The sequence below is a fragment of the Rousettus aegyptiacus genome, unplaced genomic scaffold (genome assembly GCF_014176215.1).
Source record: "Rousettus aegyptiacus isolate mRouAeg1 unplaced genomic scaffold, mRouAeg1.p scaffold_m13_p_3, whole genome shotgun sequence".
Classification (NCBI taxonomy): Eukaryota; Metazoa; Chordata; class Mammalia; order Chiroptera; family Pteropodidae; genus Rousettus; species Rousettus aegyptiacus.
The window spans coordinates 59,984,833-60,005,469 of NW_023416306.1; the positions used below are offsets into that span (position 1 = coordinate 59,984,833).

Genomic DNA, 20,637 nt, shown 5'->3' on the forward strand with positions numbered 1-20,637 from the left:
TTACAAAGAGGGTACAGCTAATGTGGGTTGCATTGTGAGGGAAACCTTCCCAGAAGAATAAAGGCTTGAATCAAACCCTGAGGTAGAAACATGCAGAGCATTCCAGGCAGGAAAAGTTGGGAACAGATTCACAGAGTAATGGTGTGTTGGGAAGCCAACAAGTGTTTGAGCCTGGCAGAAGCTCCCTCTGTTTCAGGAAGGTAATTCTGGAAAAAAGGAGTTCATTTGGTATAAGACCTTTGGTGTGAGGATGCTAACCAATTAAGATCAATTAAGAAAAAACGGAAATAAAAACCAAAAGATGGTGTTCGAGGGAGGCTAAGATAACAGATGACATGTGTTTATAATCAAAGTAATTCCTTCTATGATCTTGACCACAAGGAGAACAACTCTGCAACTATTTTTAATAAGGAACTTCCACCTAGAATTCTAGGCAAGCCAAATAAAATCTCAAACCCCTGAGGGCAAAAGTGATTTTGCATATCATCCATCCTACTGATGGGATGATCATATCTGTATTACAACAGTGAACTGGAATTCTGTGTCATTTCATTGTACTATCACCTAGAAGATGGTATGACTAGAGAATAGGAATCAGAATCTAGAAGTTTTAATTAAACTGCCCATAAGTAAACAGGCACTTGGATATTTCTTTATAACAATGGAATGTCATTGAGAAGCGGGGGAGCGGGTGGTGGTGAGGGAGGGAAGGCTGAAGCTGTCCTGTACAACTATGTGTAGTTTGGGTGCCATTCTGCCGTTTGACGTGCTCTGTGAAGGAAGTAGGTTTAAGCAAATGACATACTCATAATGAGATGGTAAAAGCATATACATATTTTTTCCCAAGAGAGATTCGTTCTTTTTTTTTTTCTTCTTCTTTTTTTTTTTTTTTAAGCAAAACCTTGACAAGAGTCATTTGCAATGTTGGTAACTTCGAACTTTTATTTTTGTAAGAAATTATTTAGAAGGTGGTATAGCTAAAATAGTCACTTTGATTACACTGCTCTCCAGTGGAAATAAGTGCTTTGCCTTCTCAGGTGTTTTGTAACCTTGACTATAATGATTTTTAGGGGGTCAAAACTCATGCTAAGCAGGCTGACCACCAAGATAAGCACAGTTTTATCTCTTGTTTCATAAGTCATGCAAGGTAGTCTTTCATAGAGAGCCCTGATTCTCACGGTGCTATTTATTATATATGCTTTTGGTTAATTTTTGGCCTTCAAACATATTTTTATTCTCTATTGTCTAATGTCTCTTGTGATCTTTTTTTTTTCTCTAGGCTCCTTTAAGGAGTTTTCTAAAATAAGGAGATTGTTTGTTAGGGGTAGCAAATCCATCTGCTATAGCCAAGTGTAACTACTTTTCTAACCTTGTCTATCTTCTGTGTGACCCTTCATGATTCATACTTTCATCCTTAATGACCTGGGGTAGAAGGGGTAACCTGAGTTCCCTTCCTGACTTTAGGGAAATCACTTGTTTCTTTGAGCCTTTATCTGTGAAATGGAAATAATAATGCCTGCTTTGCTTTTTTCAGAGTTAGGAGGATTACATAGATGTACAGCCTTTGTAAACTTAAGTCAGCCATATAAATGCAAGTGGTTATGAGCACCACACTGCCAAAGAAATTCTGAACTTTTGCAGTACTCATGGCTTAGCCAAAGAGTTTCGCATTTAGCTTATCACTACTACCTGACATTGTTTACTATGCCTCCTGGGTATTTATCAGTTCTCCCCATCTTTGCTGAAAGCATATTGAGGATGGTGAGCACATTTCTCACTTCTTCTTTATCTGTCACAGAGCTTGGCACTGAATGTTTAAATAAGTTAATGTAGGTATGTCATAAATGTTCTTTCCCTCGATCTCCATAACCTCTAACTATGTCAGACTCAATACAGGAAGGATTCTCACTCTACTCATTTAATCTCTATCCTCACAGTAATTATCAGTGCAGTTAACAAATATTTACTGAGCACCCAGTAATAACAATTCATATTAGCTAATGTTTACAGAGCGCTTAATCTGCGCCAGGCACAGTGCTTGAGCCCTTTACCTAGATGTTCTCAGTGAAACCTCATAACAACTCTTTGAAGTAGGTATTACTATTGTTTCCATTTTAATATGAATAAATTGTTAAGCAACTTGTCCAAGGTTATGTAATTGGAAAGTGGCAGAGCATAGATCATTCATGGATAATTCCATTCCAGAGCCCAGGGTCTTCCACATTATGTCACAGTGCCACCCGGAGCATCTGTGATGTGCTAGGCCCTGGAGCAGGTGCTACAGACATGAAGATGAATAGGTCAGAGCCATTTCTGCCCTTGTGGAGTGCAGAATGTAGTGAGATAGACAGCCCAGTAGACAACCACAGTGTAATGGAGGTGAACCTGAGGAAAGAAAAGAATGCCATTAGCGAGGAGACAGCAGTGTGCTGCAGAGAGCAAGGCCTAGCTCTGCCCAGTGGGAGGGATCTCAGAAAAATATTCAGGAAGGAGGGGGATGTTTAGGACACAACCTGAGAGTCAGAGAGTTTGCCAGCCAGAAGAGTGGGTATTCTCCTGCTGGATGCTCAGCAAAGCTGAGATTAGGCCAGAAAGATACATTCAGACTTCTTTGTTGAACCACGTTATGGGACAGCCAGAAATTTGAATCTTGGTCTGTGGATTACTGGGAGCCAATGATTGCTTTTTTATTTAAAAAAAAAAAAAAAAAAAAAACCAAAAACTTTATTTTTAAATAGTTTTTTTTAAGTTGCAAAAATAGACACAGTGTTCCCTTATACTCATCCCCTCAATTACATAGTTGTTAACATTTTGGGATCATTTGAGAATAATGTCAGGAGATAACACATTGCATCTTAACATTTTAGTGTTTATTGCCTAAGTAAAAGGAAGCTGTCATAAATAACCACAGTATAACCATCAAAATCAAGAAATGACATTAATTTAGTATGACTATTTCATCCACAGACTCTGTTCAGATTTGCCAGCTGTCTCAACAGTGTCCTTTGTATGTCCAAGATCTATCCATAGTTGTATGTTGCATTTGGTTGTCATTTCTTTTTAGACTTTCAATCTGGGACAGTCTTTTGTCTTTCATTTCCTGGGTACTTTGAAGAAGATAGGAGTCTGGTCAAGGTGGCAGAGTAGACACTCTGTGTTTGCCTCCTCCCATGGCCACATCAAAATTGTAACTGAATTATAAAACAGTCATCCTGGAGAACCATCCAAAGACTAACTGAACAGAAGGCCTATAACTAAGAATATAAAGAAGAAGCCACGTCAAGACTGGTAAATGGGAGGAAATGCAAAACAACCTGGTCCCACACCTATGTGTGGTAGTTGAGAATTGAGAGGGATATCTCAGCTGCAGAGATCCTCCCTGAAGAGCCAGGGGTCCCAGACCCACACAGAGCTCCCCAGCCCAAAGTACTAGTGATGCCAGGAAGAAGAGCCCCCACACATCTGGCTGTAAAAATTAATGAGAAATCCATCTGTCCGGGTGAGATGGAAAGATGCTGGAAACCCAGATGTCCTCTTAAAGAACCCACATACATACTTCTCATTCATAGGCACTCATCCAAAGCTCTGATGGAAGGATAGCAGCTTTGGGAACAACAGAGACATACAAGGAAACTGAGTTGTGTGGCTTCAGGGTGAGGAGTGAGGGGCAGCAGCCACTGGTCCCTGTGTTGAGCCCTGCCCCAGCACAGCCAAATCTGCATCAGCATTAGTTTGGTGAACACTACTAGCCCCATCCTGACAACTCACGGAGACCCTGCACCACCCAACTCACTCACCACCAGAGGCTCTTTCAGTGGCAAGCAGCTGACTTTGTCCTGAGCACCACCAGAAACTCTTTCAGTGGTAAGTGATAGGCCTAGACCCTCACCGTAGTCTTAAAAACTCTCAAAAGTCTGCAGGCTCCAGACAGGGGGCAGCTGGCCTCAGCGTGCATTGTGCCTTTTGCTGAGTAGCCTCAGACTTGGCACTGGTACCAAATCTGAATCTGCATTAACCTGGTGAATGCCACTCAGCCCACTCTGATGAGGCTCCAAGACCCCGCCCCATCCAACTCACACCTAACCCAAAGCTCTTTCAGCTGTTCAGCCTTATCGGCAGCTGGAAGGCAGCAGCAGGCCTCAGGGTGCTCTGTGCCTTTCGAAGAGCAGCCCTAGGCCTTGTACTGGTGGTAGCCAGCCTCACAGTTTGCAGCATAGCCTTTCATATGAGGCCTCCGGGTTCAGCACAGGCAACTACCAACTGATGATCACTTTGTAGCTCCTAATAGATAACCTCGAGCTAGTCACCACTAACCTTGGCCTGCACCAGAACCCCTCCAAAGATGCCCCAGAAACAACACACCCAGGGGCCAGCTTCAGACTGCAAGAGGGTACCACCCAATTAGCTCCAGAAGCACCACACCTAAAGGTGGTCTTGGAAAGCACCAGAGCAAGTTGGGGCAAATCACACTGTGGGGTCAGCCTCCACACAGCAGCTTATATGCTGGGGTCAAGGCCGATCTTCACAGCCAATTGGCCTGAGGGTCAGACCTATCCGCTGACAATGCCAACAGCCATCAAGGTTCAACTACAATTGAATGGTACACATAGACCCTGCAGACAGAAATGAAAAGTACCCCATCCTTCGATTTACATGGATTACCTGTTCAATGTGTAAAAAAGAGTCCACCAGTACGGGGAAAAAAAAAAAATGTTCTGAAAATATATGCCAATATGTGTCATAAAAATATTTATTTCACATATTTTCACACACAAAAAAGTGCTAATAAAAATTCGGAGAAACTAAAATAAATTTTATTCGTTGTCAGTGTCTGTACTGTAGTCCAAAGCAATCAACCTTCTCTGTTTAATTGGCACAAAGTCACTGTTTTCATCGCTTGAAATATTTGGAAGTACTACTTTGGTTTCATTATTTATGTTTATGTTTTTGGATGATCTTTTTCTAACCCCATCTTTTGCTAACTTCATAAATTCTTCAATATTCACTGAAACATTTAAAATCTTTTCGAAATTTTGAGGCTCACTGGATTCTTAGGTCATTATCTAGAATTGCAATTTCCAGTTTTGTGGCCAATTGAAGAGCTTTGTAAATATTTTCTGCAGTAAAAGAAACTGGTTCGAGATCACTGCCATATTCATCAGAAGGATTGGCTTCAGATATTAAGTGAATTAATTTGTTATCACTTAATTCGTGGTCAACCAGTAATTCTAGATATGAATATCCAAATTGTCGGAGCCTTCTTCTATAAATTTAATTATTAAATTAATAATGCCAGTTAATCTCTCTTCAGTTGTTGGAATGATATTTCCTTGGACAACCACTTCTGGTCATATTGTCTTCAGCAAGCATTTAAAGTTGATGGCATTATATCACTCAAAGCTAAAGTAATATCTTAATACAACTCAAAATTGCATATTTATTCTCGGCTTCTATAACTATAATTGATTCATTATCTTCAAGTTTATTGAAACTATAATTAAACTTTGTTTAATATAGTTAATCTTAAAGGTGGAAATAATACCTTGATCTAAAGGTTGGATCAAGCAAGTTGTATTTGGTGGCAAAGATACAAATTTTGTATTTGGATGTTCTAAATTGTGTGGAAGACCAGGTGCATTATCTAAAAGTTAAAGTACTTTAAAAGGAAGACATTTTTCCTTCATATAATTTTCAGCTTCTACAGCAAAACATTTGTAAAACCAATCTGGAAAGTCATCAGTCACCTGTGCTTTTTTATTTGCCATTCAGTGAATGAGAAGATCATTAATAATTGTGTGCTAATAAGTATTAGTTTTTTGTACATTGCCAAGTTAAGCTATTATTTTTTAGAAAGAGTGATAGCCAATAATGGAGATGAAAAAGAACCACGTAGAATGACATCGCATAAATGGAAATCGTGTATAAAAAGTCCACATAAACAAGGGGGAATATTTACTGCATATAAAAAAACCTCATGTTAAAAAAAAAATACCATGTAAATCAAGGAACAGGTTTACAATATCCTAAATGAAGAATACACTAGTGGAATCAACAGTAGGGTAGATGAAACAATGGATAGATTCAGCGATTTGGAAGACAAGGTAGCAGAAAACAAAAGAGCAAAAAGGAAACGGAATCCAAAAAATGAGGATAGTTTAAGGGACCTCTGGACCAATGTCAAGCATAACAACATTCACATCATAAGGGTACAAGCAGGAGAAGACAGAGAGCAAGGGATTGAGAACCTATTTGAAGAAATAATGACCGCAAACTTCAATAACCTGTTGAAGGAAATAGACATATAGGTCCAAAAAGTAAAGAATCCCAAACAAGATGAACTCAAATAGGCCCACACCAAGATATATCATAATTAAGATCCAAAGGTTAAAAACAAAGATAATTTTAAAAGCATCAAGAGAAAAGCAGTTACCTACAAGGGAGCACCCATGAGGCTGTCAGCTGTTTCAACAGAAATTTTGAAGACCGGAAGGGATTGGCACAAAATATTCAAAGTGAATATTTCGAATATTCTAGGCAAAAACCTAGAACCTAGATTGCTCTACCCAGCAAAGCTATCATTTAAAACTGAGGTGAGATAAAGAGCTTCCCAAACAAGAAAAGGCTAAATGAGTTAGTCACCACCAAACCAGTTAGTCACTACCAAACTGGTATTACAAGAAATATTAAAGGGACTTTTTTAAGATAAAGAAGGGGGAAAAAACAAATATGAATAATAAAATGTCAATAACTATGCACCTATCAATAATCATATTAAATGTAAATGGATTAAGCATTCTAATCAAAAGATATAGGGTAGGTGAATGGATAAGAAAAGAAGACCAATACATATGCTGTCTACAAGAGACCCACTTCAGCTTGAAAGACACACAGAGACCAAAAGCAAAGGATTGTAAAAAGACATTTCATGCAAGTGGAAATGAAAAAAAAAAAAAAAAAAGCTTGGGTAGTGATACCTCAGACAAAATAGAAAAAGAAATAAAAAGCATCTGAATTGGAAAGGAAGAAATAAACTGTCATTATTTGCAGTTGAAATACTATATAGAAAGAACCCTAAAAACTATTAGGTAGTTTTTATACTATACAAAATGTATATGATATATGTAGATTCCACCAAAAAACTATTAGAACTGGTAAACAAAGTAAGTAGCAGAATACAAAATTAATATTCAGAAATCAATAGCATGTTTATACACCAAAAATAAACTATCAGAGAAATAAAGGAAATAATCCCATTTACAACTGCATCAAAAAGAATAAAATACCTAGGAATAAATTTAACCAAGGAGTTAAAACACCTGTACTTGGAACATTATAACACACTGAAAAAAGAAATTGAAGAAGATAGAAATAAATGAAAGCATATACCATACTCATGAAAAGAAAGAATTAACATTGTTAAAATGTCCATACTGCCCAAAGCAAGTTATAGATTTGACACAATCCCTATCAAAATACCAATGACAGTTTTTACAGAACTAAAATAATTCTAAAATTTATATGGAACCACAAAAGACCCCCCAAAAATCACAGCAATCTTGAGAAAGAAGGACAAAATTGGAAGCATCACACTGCTTGACACGAAACTATACTACAAGGCTATAGTAATCAAAACAGCATGTCACTGGCATAAAAACGGACCCATAGATCAATAGAACAGAATAGAGCGCCCAGATATAAACCCTCACCTATCTGGTCAAATAATCTGTGACAAAGGAGGCAAGAATATGTAATGGGGTAAAGACATTCTATTCAAAAAAAATGCTGGTGGGGAAACCGACAGACACATGCAAAAAATGAAAGTAGACCACCTTCCTATACCATATACAAGAGTAAACTCAAAATGGATTTAAGATTTAAATGTAAGACCCATAAAACTCTTAGAAGAAAATATAGGCAATAAACTCTGACATTGCTTTTAGTAATATTTTTCTAATATACCTCCTCAGGCAAGAGAAACAAAAGAAAAAGTAAATAAATGGTACACCAAAATAAACAGTTTTTGTACAGCAAAGGAAACCATCAACAAAATGAAAATATAATCTACCGACTAGGGGAGGATACTTACCAATGTTACATCCAATAAGGGGTTAATATTCAAAACATAAAAACTCATTCATACAACTTAACATCCAAATTAAAAAAATAAAAATCCAATTAAAAATGGGCAGAAAGCCTGATACATATGTAAAGATGCTCAACATCATTAATCATCAGAGAAATGCAAATTAAAACCACAATGAGATACTGCCTTACACCTGTCAAAATGGCTGTCATCAATAAATCAACAAACAAGTATTGGCAAGGATGTGGAGAAAAAGGAACTCTGGTACATTGTTAGTTTGCAAATTGGTGTAGCCACTATGGAAAACAGTATGGAGATTCTTCAAAAAATTAAATAAAGCTACCCTATGACTTCATGATTCCATTTCTGGGTACTTAAGTGAAGAAATCCAAAACACAAATTCAAAAAAATATATGTACCCCTATGTTCACTTCAGGCCTATTTACAATAGACAACATGTGGAAGCAACATAAGTGCCATCAATAGAGGATTAGAAAGAGGTGGTAAATATATGTAAGGAAATATTACTCAGCCATGAAAAAGAACGAAATCTTAACATTTGTGACAACATGGATGGACGAGGAGGGTACTGTGCTAAGTGAAGTAAGTCAGAGAAAGACAAATATATGAATTCACTTATATGTGGAATCTAAAGAACAAAGTAAATAAAACAAAAACAGACTGATAGATACAGAGAACAAATTGATGGTTGCCAGATGGGATGGGACTTGGGGACCAGGATGGAAAAGTGAAGGGATTAAGTACAAGTTGATAGTTACAGAATAGTCATGAGGACATAAAGTGCAGCATAGGGAATTTAGTCAATAATATTGTAATAACTACATATTGTGCCAGGTGGGTACTAGACTTACCTGGAGAATCGCTTTGTGAATTATAAAAATGTCTAACCACTATGCTATACGCCTTAAACTAATAGAATATTGATTGTCAACTGTAATTGAAAAATAACAGCTAAAAATAATAAAAATATTTTTTAAAGAATGTAGGCCAGTTTCTTTGTAATATATCACTCAGTTTGGGTTTGCTTCATGTTGCCTCATGATATTTTAATTTTTGACAGAAATATCACAGAAGTATACTATATATATTCTTAGTTCATTTTATCAGTGATCATTGTTCTAGTCATCATTGATGATGTTAATTCTTATTACTTGGTTATAATGATGTCAATTCTTATTACTCGATTATGATGTCAGCTAAGTTCTCCACTGTAAGAGTAATAGTAACAAAATCAATAGGGAAACAATCTGAGACTAAGTCAATACCCTATTCCTCATCAGTCTTTTACCACCAGCATTAGTATTCACTGATGATTCTTGCCTGAATTTATTATTATTATTTTGGTTGACAAATGGTGACTTTCTAAATTGTTATTCATTTTAGGTTATTAGTAGGCATTCTACTATAGGGAGCGCTTTCTCTTTATTTTTTGTAAATTTCTATTTTTTCTCATAGTGTTAAAATACATTACTTTCAAATTGTCCCAGACATGACCAGTGGGAGCCCCTTCTAACTGGCTCTTGGCCCCTTTTGACATCTACCCCACCATTCTTTGAGCACTTCCCAGGTTTTTTTTTTTTTTAATATAACAAGATATTCCAGGTTCCTTTTTCATTTTACCAGCCCCTGCCCCAAAGCTATATCTACAGAAATTAGTTCCTTGAGGAGAATGGTATTTAGAATTCAAGAACCGGGTGCTTGATATACTTTATAATACTGGGATATTATTGCTTCTAGGCCTCTCAGCAGAAAGAGCTATGAAATCTTATATGTGTAGATATATATTTGTATACACTCATTTGTATCTGTTGATATGTGTATATATATATATACACACACACACATATATACATATAAAAATAACCACATATATATGTATATATATATGTATATGTGTGTGTATGTATGTGTGTGTGTGTGTGTGTGTGTGTGTATATATATCTGTTAAAAACCATGATTTCACACTGTTTTCAGTACCAAGCCAGTTCCACTCTCTGACAGAAATCTTGTTCCCATACTCCTCTATGTATTTATTTGATCCTCCTTGAGTGTTTGATTCCCAGCTACCCTGGCCCAGTGCTGAGCCCTGTCACATGCCATGGACTGCTACCCATGAAGGCTGATGCTAAAGTTTAGTCTCTACAAAGGAGAAGGGAAAAGGAGGAAAAGCCAATGAAAAAGTTTAGCTGCAGCCAGCCATGTAGTGCCTCCTCACCCCCGACTGGTGTGCTGGATGAAAGCCAAGCCCTAGACATGCTGGTCCCCACCTGCCTGAAGACTCAGCTTTGACTCCAAAGGAGGTTTTTAATCAGGAAGTAAAGTGACCAGATTTGCATTTTGGAAGCTTCAGCCTCTGGATAAATTGAAAACTAGGAAATATAGAAATAAAGAGCTACTAGTAATAGTCCAAAAACCTTAAAGAGGGATAGGATCCTAGATAGTGTCCCAGTTGCCCTACCTTAGATATTCTAGAGCTGGCTATGCTCCATGGTGTCCGATTTATTACTGCTGGATTACAGTCCACCTCCTGACCTCTGAGGCATTCTAAAGAGACAAATGTATTTGGGGACCTTAAAAAATCATAGGATAGAAATGTTGGGCAGAAATGTCAAGTTGGAGGATTACAGACATGTTTAAAGGATGCTTCTAACAAATAACTAAAATTTACAATCATGTTTTGCCTCCCAACGAAAAGTGCATTTTATAATTTTGAATAAAGAAATAAACTCCACTTTGCTGCAAAAACCAAGATAAGAGAAAGTTCTTAGGGTATAACAACTTTGGGTAGAGAGAATCTGTACTTAGAAATTACGTGCATTTATACCAGCAACAAAAGCGAGTTCCTGGAGACAACAAGCCGTTACCCTCCTGAAAGAGTAGAGAACAATTCACATAATGAGCCCTTAACCTAAGGAAGGAAAAATTTCTTCCTTTTGGATAGCTAATACAAACACAAGCTATTGTGAAGCACCAACCACCATGGTCCTTGATTGCCCATATTAACTCTAATGGCCACTGTTATAAAACACAAACCTTGGTTCAGTATTCCCAAATTAACATGATATACCACAAACGAAATGAGGCTAAAAATCATATGATTATATCATCAGATGCAGAAAAAGCATTTGACAAAATCCAGCATCCATTTGTGATAAAAACTCTCAGTAAAGTGGGAGTAAAGGGAACATGCCTAACATAATAAAGGCCAAATGTGACAAACCCACAGCTAACATACTCAATGGTGAAAAGCTAAAGGATTTTCCATAAGACCCGGAACATGACAAGGATGTCCAGTTTATTTAGCATATCCTAGCCACAGAAATTAGACCCAAAAAATAAAAATAAAAAATAAAAGGCATCGAAATTGGAAAGAAGTAAAATTGTCATTATTTGTAGATGACATGATACTATATATAGAAAACCCTACAGATACCACCAAAAATAAAACATTAGGACTGATCGATGAATTCATTAAAGTAGCAGTATACAAAATTAATATTCAAAAATCAATAGCATTTTTATATACAAATAATGAACTATCAGAAAGAGAAATTAAAACAAACCCATTTACAATTGCATCCAAAAAAATAAAATACTTAGTAAATATAACCAAGGAAGTAAAACTCTATACTAAAAAAATTGTAAGACACTTAAAATAATTGAAGAAAATACAAGTAAATGGAAGATACCAATAAAACGGAAGCATTTTAATGAAGAATTGACATCGTTAAAATGCCTATATTACCCAACACAATCTATAGATTTAATGTGATCTCTATCAAAATATCAACGCCATTTTTCACAGAACTAGAACAAATAATCCTAAAATTTATATGGAACCACAAGAGACCCCAAATAGTCACAGCAGTCTTGAGAAAAAAAGAACAAAGTTGCATGTGTCACACTATAGTAATCAAAATAGAATGCTACTGGCATATAAACAAACACATAAACCAATGGAACAGAATAGAGAACCCAGAAATACATCCACGCCTATATGGTCAATTATAACCAAGGAGGCAAGAATATACAATGGGGTAAAGACAGTCTATTCAGTAAATGCTTGTGAGGAAACTGGACAGATACATACTACAAAAAAAAAAAAAAAAAAAAAAAAGACCATCTTCCTACATCATATACAAGAATAAATTCAAAATAGATTAAGAACTTAAATGGTAAGAGCCAAAACCATAAAACTTCTGGAAGAAAACATAGGTAATAAACTCTCTGACATTGCTTTTAGAAATATTTTTATATATCTCCTCTGGCAAAGGAAACAAAAGAAAAAAATGGTACTACATCAAACTAAACATTTTTTACACAGCAAAGAAAACCATCAACGAAACAAAAATATAGTCTACTGACTGGGAGAGAATATTTACCAATGTTACATCTGATAAAGGGTTAATATTCAAAATGTATAAAGAACTTTCATATAACGTCACGCCAAAAAAAAAAAAAAAAACCATTAAAAAATGGGCAGAAGGCCTGAATAGACATTTCACCATTTCACCAGAGGACATACAGATGGCCAACAGACATATGTTCAGCATCACTAATCATCAGATAAATGCAAATTAAAACCACAATGAGATATCACTTCACACCTGTCAGATTGGTTATCATCAATAAATCAACAAGTATTGATGAAGACATGGAGAAAAAGGAATCCAGGTACACTGTTGATGGGATTGCAAATTAGTATAGCCGATATGGAAAACAGTATGGAGATTCCTCAAAAAATTAAAAATAGAGCTACCCTATGACTCCATGATTCCATTTCTGGGTATTTATGTGAAGAAATCCAAAACTAATTCAAAAAGATATGTGCACCCCTATGTTCACTGCAGGGCTATTTACAATAGCCAAGATATGGAAGCAAACTGAGTGTCCATCAATAAAGAATAAAGAAGAGGTGGTACATATACACAAAGGAGTATTACTCTGCCATAAAGAAGAGTGAAATCTTAACATTTGTGACAGTATGAATGTACCTGGAGGGTATCATACTAAGTGAAATAAGTCAGAGAAGGACAAATGCCATATGATTTCAATTAGCATGCAGAATCTAAAGAACAAAATAAGCAAAGAAAACAAACAGACTCATAAATGCAGAGAACAAACTGATAGTTTCCAAATGGGAGGGAGGTTGGGGGCTGGGTGAAAAGGTGCAGGGATTAAGAAGTACAAATTGGTAGTTACAGAATAGTCACAGGGTTGTGAAATACAGCACAGGGAATATAGTCAATAATATTGCAATAACAATGTATGGTCCCAAGTGGGTACTAGATTTATCAAGGGGATCACTTTGTAAATTTTGTTAATGTATAACAACTTCGCTGTACACCTGAAAATATAAAATCATATTGGATGTCAACTCTAATTGAAAAATGAAAATTAATTTAAAAAACCTGTTGTTGGGGGGACCACACTCTGCCGTTGCGCATTTGGCTGCCAGGTACCACTACAGCTTTACTGAAATAACTCCTGGGTGGCATCAGTGTGTTTTCTTCTGTTATTTTAGTATTTGTCATTTTCTGAAGTTATAAACACAAGGGGTCCTAGAACTTCCATCTCAGATCTATTTTATACTGCTATATTTATCACCCTGACCCTAAGAAGCAGAATAACATGACAGTTAGGCACACAGAAGCCAGGCTATCTTAGTTAGAATCCTGATTATCTTCTTTACTAGTTGTGTTTTGTGAATAAGTTACTTGATCTCTCAGAGCCCCTATGCAATGGGGGAATTTATGATATCTTCTTCATAGGATTGATGACACATGTATCCCATAGCTTGGGTGAGCTTAGTCCTGAGTTCTGCTGAGACCTCTGCAAAAGAGGCTGAGATGATGCAGAGCTGGGGCTTATAAATCCACAGTGCTGGCCTCTGTAGTAGTGACCAACCCCTTCTCAGGGCCCATGTGTCCAACTCTTGGTAGACTTGGATGTGATGCAGTTGTCACTGGCATCTGCGTGAGAACTGGCAGGAGGCATTGTAGGCCATGACTAATTAATCATTTAACTTCAGACCTCAGCTGCTTGCTGTTAAAATGCAGATAATAGTACCTATCTCACAAGGCTGTGGAGAGGATTATAGACTACAATGCAATTAATGGAACTAGCACAGTACCTGGCTCATTTTAAGCTCTGTATAAATGTTAGAATTACTGTTGTTATTGGAGATAATGTGTGATATCAGCTAGATTGCTGTCACATCATGGTTATGGCTCATGGCTAAGGGTCTCCGCCCAGCCCAAGGTCGGGGGCTGGCCATATCCTGGCCAAGTGACAGGATCACAGTCCTGTAGCCTAGACTTTGGACAGAACCCAGCACCATCAGGGAATCGGGAAATCAAGGCTAAACTCTAAAATCCACTTATAAAGAGAGGCCAACCCAACTATACCTGATGCTGGGAAGACAAATTCCAGCCTTGGGGTTGGGAGGCAACCCTTGGTCTTCTGCTTGCCCAGTCAGGAGTCAGTCACTCAGGACCTGGGCAGGGTCTAGCCTAAAGCTAGGGGGCATCAGTTCACAGAGCCTTCCCTGCAAGCAGGTTTTGACAAAAGGGACAGGAATGTGGAGAAGAACGGCTGAGAGGAAAGAAAGTAGTATAGAGAATCCTGAGGGAACCAGTCTTGCTAGCGTTTTGGCCAAAGGCCCAACCATGAAGCTAACCATCTGAAGCACAGAAGCCAGAAGAAACCATAGCGATCACATTTATCATCCTCCTGATATAGGGCCATGATCCATCCTCTAGCCAAAAACAATGGGGCAGATGTGTTTTGCAATTTATAATTTTTTGTTTTTTTTGGATTGGACTGTTAGGATTACTAAGACATAGATTGTATAGTATCCCCGGTAAATTCTAGGGTAAATGCCATAATCTAACAGGTTAATATTGCTATAGTTAAATGTGTATTTATACTAAGTGGAATCCGATCAGTAAAAGCATCAGGTCAATTCAGGTCCAGTGTTGCCCCCAAATAGTTTGTACCACATCAAAGAAAACTTTGTGCTGTTCAGAGTTTTTTGGAATTTGACATTGGGAGTGGCAGTTGTTTAGCGGATACAGTTGAGATGATTGACCAGCAATGACTAATGCAAAGGTATACACGCAGTGCACTGGCTTTCCATCCAGTTTGAATCACCTCGTACTTCCTGAGCATCTGCTATGTTCTAGGCACCATGCTGAGCACTGAGGTTATAGTGGTGTGTTGGCCCTCTAGGGCTGCCATAACAAAGTACCACAAATGGAGTGGTTTAAAACAAGAGCAATTTATTCTCTCACAGTTCTGGAGGCAGAAGTCAAGTTCAAAATCAAAAGTGTCAATAGGGCCAACCTCCCTCTAAGAGAGGGGGAATCCTTCCTTGCCTCTTCTAGCTTCTGGCGTTTGCTGGCAATCCTTGACATTCCTTGGCTTAGACATGCATCACTGCAGTCTCTGCCTCTGTCACACATGACATTTTTTCTCATGTTTCCCTCGCATCATATAAGCACAATAGTCTTATTGGATTAAGTACCCACCCTGTTCTAGTATGACCTCATCTTAAGTAATGACATCTGCAATGATCCTACTTCCAAATAAGGTCACATTCTGAGGTCCTGGAGGTTAGGATACTAACATATATTTTGGGGGGACACATATCAATCCATAACAGTGGTAAACAAAAATAGCCATAGCCTCATGCTCTCATCAAGGTAATATATTACATGTACGTTGAGTACAGCAAAGGAAACAACAGAATGAAAAAGCAAACCATATATCTGATAAGGAGGTAATCTCCGAAATATATAAGGACTCCTACAACTCAGTAGTGAGAAAAAAAAAATGTCTAATAACCCAATTTAAAAATGGGCTAAAGACTTGAATAGATATTTCTTCAAGGAAGACAACAAATGGGTAACAGATATGTGAAAAATTCTCAGTTTTATTCATCATCAGGGAAATAAAAATCAAAACCACAATGAGATATCATGTCAGACTTGTCGGGATGGCTATTATCACACACACACAAAAAAAAAACGCACAAATATCAGCAAGGATCTGGAGAAACTGGAACCCTGTTGGTGGGAATACAAAATGGTGTGTGGCCACTATTGAAAACAATATGGTGGTTCCTCAAAAAATTAAAAATAGAACCACTATATTTATCCAAAAAAAATTAAAGTCAGGAACTTTTATGAGCACTCCCATGTTCACTGTAGCATTCACTATTCACAGTAGCCAAGATGTGGAAACAACCTAAAAGCCCACTCACTGACAAATGAATGGATAAAGAAAATGTGGTATATACATACAGTGGAATATTATTCAACCTTAAACAAGAGTAAATTCTGCAATGCACAACAACATAGATAAAACTTAAGGCCATTGTGCTGAGTGAAGTAAGCCAGTCACAGAAAGACAAATCTGCATGATTCCACTTACGTGAGGTATCTAAAGTAGTCAAAGTCATAGAATCAAAGAATGGGATGATGGTTTCCAGGGCCTTAGGAGAAGGGCATGTGGAGAATTACTAATTATGGCATATGGCATTAAGTTTCAGCTTTACAAGATAAATGAGTTTTAATCTGCTGTACAATATTGTACCTATAGTCAACAACGCTATATTTTACACGTAAAATTTTGTTAAGAGAGTAGATCTGGCGTTGTATTTTTACCACAATAAAACAAAACAAAGCAAAAACAAGTGTGTGGAGAATTTCCAAAGTGGGCAGTATTAATGGAACCATAAAATAGAGGACAATTTTGCCCACTTGAGGGCTTCCTCCCTGGGGAAGTAGTGTTTTCAGTGAAGATGAAAAGGTGAGTAAAAGTCAACCAGGTAAAGTGGGAGAAGCAGCACTAATGCCCTCACACACTGAAGCCTGGACCGGAGCTTCTGTCCTCCTCAGTCCTGGGCTTATGTGGAAGCCATGCCCAGAGTCCCGTGGAAGTCTTGTAAGTGTCCCACAGGCTGCTGGCCAGGGCCAATCTTGCCCACCCAGGCTGGCTCCCCATGGCCTGCAATTCCTACCTCATAACCAGTCAAAGGCACAGTATGCAAGGAGACCTAAGGATCACAATTGCAGCTACTATACAGGGAAAAATAGAGGGAGAGTCTTTGCTTTCCCTCTTTTGCCTAAGTTAATTCAAATACTTTCAACATGGAATCAGCAGAGTGATTAATACACAGATAGCTACTATTGACTGCTTCCCTTATGAATGTAATGTATCTTTATCATAGATAGGCAGATATGTCTGTTTTGTGAATTTCTCCAAGCAGCATCGAAGAGGCCTCATGGCTGGCAAAATGCCTCTGCTTCAGGGTCCCAGCAACTGAATTTCTTCCAGAGATGGGGGCAGGGGTGGGGGCAGTGGAGGGAAAAAGCCTCTACTACAACAAGTTTTAACCTTGGGGCAGCATTCTTGATGTAGGCAGCTCCTTTATGAGATATATAGAGAGTAGTCATCAGCATTGGGCATTGTTGCTGAATATTGTTTTATACCCATAACATTTAGCATTTCAGTTAAAAGTGCACAAAGCCTACATGTGTGGCTTGGCAATTTTTCACAAAGTGGATTGAGATCCAGATAAGATAACACCCTAGAAGGCCTACTATATACTACTACTCTTGTTGCTAACCACCTAGGGGAAGTACCTTATTGACTTCTAATACCATAGGTTAATTTTGGTTTTCGAGCTTTATATAAATTAAATAACAGCATGAAATCTCACATTTATGACTCCCTTCAATAGATTTTGTTTGTAAGACTCATTCGTGTTGCTCATTGTAGTTTGTTCTCATTGTTTTATAGTATTTTATGAATATATCATAATTTTTATGAATATATCATAATTTTTTTATGAACATAACATAATTTTTAATCCATTCAACTGTTGATGGACATTTGAGTTGTTCCCTGTCTGGGCTATAATGAATAATGCTGCTTTGAGTATTCTTTCATGTCTTTTGATTAACATATGCACATATTGTGGGGAGAGTATATGCTTTTATTAGTTATCTGTTGCATAACAAATTTCCCCAAAACTCAGTAGCTCATGGCAAAAATAAACATTTATTACTTCTCAACATCTAATGAGTGAGGAATGTAGGTGCAGCTTGGAAAAGTACTTCCAGCTCACAGTCTCCCGTGAAGTCGCAGTCATCTGAAGGCTCAGCTATGTCCAGTGGATCTCCTTTCCAGAGAGCTCACTCATATAACTAAAGTTGGTGCTAAATGTTGGTGAGCTGCCTCAGTTCCTTTGCATGTAGACTTTCCTTAAGACTGGGTGTCCTCATGGCATGAAAGCAAAGAGAAAGAGCCAAGTGGAAGCAATAGGTTTTTTTGTTTGCTATGATTTAGCCTTGGAAGTCACATAGCATTACTCCTTATTCTATTCATTGCAAGTGAGGCATTAAGTTCAGCCCATACTCAAGATTCCGTCGCTATAAGGGAGGAAAGGAGGTAGTGGAAATAGGGGTTGGGAAGGTAGCTATATATCAGAGTAGCAGGAAGAGATTGAGAGAGTATACAGTCAGTTTTACCGTCTGATAAACATGAAGGCCAGAGAATTTAAACCAATTTTCAGGGCTAGCTATAGAAGGTGGGGGGGGGGGGTATGGGGGTGGGTGCTGCTAGCTACCGAAGAATCTACTTGTGATGCTTTTATTGGCTAACTCCTATTTGTAGACTCTTTGTGCCTCACATTGTAAACAGAACTTTCTTAACTGATCATTAAAGAATGCTTCTGACTCAGTGCCCAAGCAACTGAGCTTTTTCCTTATCGTTCGTATTTTGGAGGCCGCATCAACAGGAAAATGCAGTGGGATTGTTTTTATAGGCCCTTAGCTCACTATAAATGTACTTCTCAAGATTTGGCCATTTGGAATGGCCAATTTATGCACTCAAATCATCTGTGTGTATTTGACTTCCACTTCCAGATAATGAGCAGTTCTCTCGACTTATTTCCCCTCTGTAAGACTGATCTATTTAGCAACCGTCACTTTTGTTACATTGTCCAGTCCCAGCAGTGATGATATTTATACATAAGACAGAGACATTTCTATGCTAAGATAGAAGTTTGAAGGAAGCTGGAGCCAATGACTTTTCACTTTAAAGCCAAAGAAAGAGAAGCACAATTTTTTTCACTCTTTCTAAGTTAGGGAGCTAGAAAGATTAGCAGAGAAACTTCTTCTAGACCAGTGCACTATTCAATACATGGTGCCCAGAGTCTTGATATGTTCAACTTATATGTTCAACTTTGTTTGATGAAGTTGATGTGTTCCATCAAAAGGGAGAGGATAGCTTCTAGGCTTGGAATAGAATTCCTAGTCAGTCTTGTGCTGGAACTTCTCACATTCCCAGTTAGGTGTTTTCAATTCCATTAGCAACACTTGACATCATGGGAGTGGCTCTCTCTGCACAGGTGCTCAGATGCCTTCTTCATTTCTGATTTCTTCCCAGGTGGGAAATTGGCAAGTGGAGTCTATGCAGTCTCACCTGTGGGGTTGGCCTGCAAACCAGAGACGTCTTCTGTTCCCACCTGCTTTCCAGAGAGATGAATGAAACAGTAATCCTGGCTGATGAGCTGTGTCGCCAGCCCAAGCCCAGCACTGTGCAAGCTTGCAACCGCTTCAACTGCCCCCCAGCCTGGTACCCTGCACAGTGGCAACCGGTGAGTTCTAGGATTACTCAGTACCGGAGCATTTAATCATTTACAGTGATTAAGGACAGGGTAGTCTCTGAGTAGTTTTGTCCCTTTAAAGGAATGTCGAAGGTCAGCTCATCCCTCCCTTCATAGTACTCCCCCAACCTTATTCAAATCCAGATCTTTTAATTACATATTATGTTCTTTCTGCTGTGCCACACTGAGTAACCTCCAAAAATAACTCGAATGAACCATCTAGTAATCTGAGCACATTTCATGACATAGTTTTCACCAGGCTAAGGAAAAATTTTTTAAATAAGGACAACATAGCGGGTTTTCCATACAGCTAAATTTGTTCTGATTTAGACTTTTCTACTTTTTTCACTAATTAAAATTTTATGAGATAAAGGTACTAGGCAATCAATTTTAGAAATATAATTACTTAACAAAAAAAAAAGTTAGAAATCTTGAGTCACTTCCAGACTTCTTTTTATTTTCCTGCTCCTATGAATTTCAAAGTTCTGGGAACTATTGTTTTAAAGCAGAGGTTGTCAACTGTAGCCCAAAGCCAAATCTAGCTCACAGCCAGTTCTTGTAAATAAAGTTTTATTGGAACACAGCAACACCCAATTCATCTGTATATTATCTAATGGCTGCTTCTACCGTACAAGGACAGGACTTGTGGTGTGATAGAGACCACATGGCCCACAAAACCAAAAATACTTTGTCCTTTTTCAGGACTTTGCTGACCCCACTCTAAAGCATATATTATAATAATACAAACACAACTATTTATTAAAATATCCTATCTAAAATTATATTCATCATACTTCAGTTAAATAATCTTTTTTCATGCCTTTTAAAAACACAAAAGGATTTTATATTTTTGGATAAA

The 20,637-nt window shown here is 37.8% G+C and overlaps 1 protein-coding gene across 3 annotated transcripts in view; it reads left to right on the top strand.

Moving 5' to 3' along the window:
* ADAMTSL1 (ADAMTS like 1) overlaps positions 1–20,637 on the top strand; it is an 823,217-nt gene that overhangs the window by 655,195 nt on the left and 147,385 nt on the right. For all 3 annotated transcript variants that reach the window (XM_036217921.1, XM_036217923.1, XM_036217924.1), the window contains one exon: positions 19,559–19,769. In XM_036217921.1, coding sequence (XP_036073814.1) covers positions 19,559–19,769 — 211 coding nt within the window. The remainder of the gene's footprint in view (positions 1–19,558; positions 19,770–20,637) is intronic.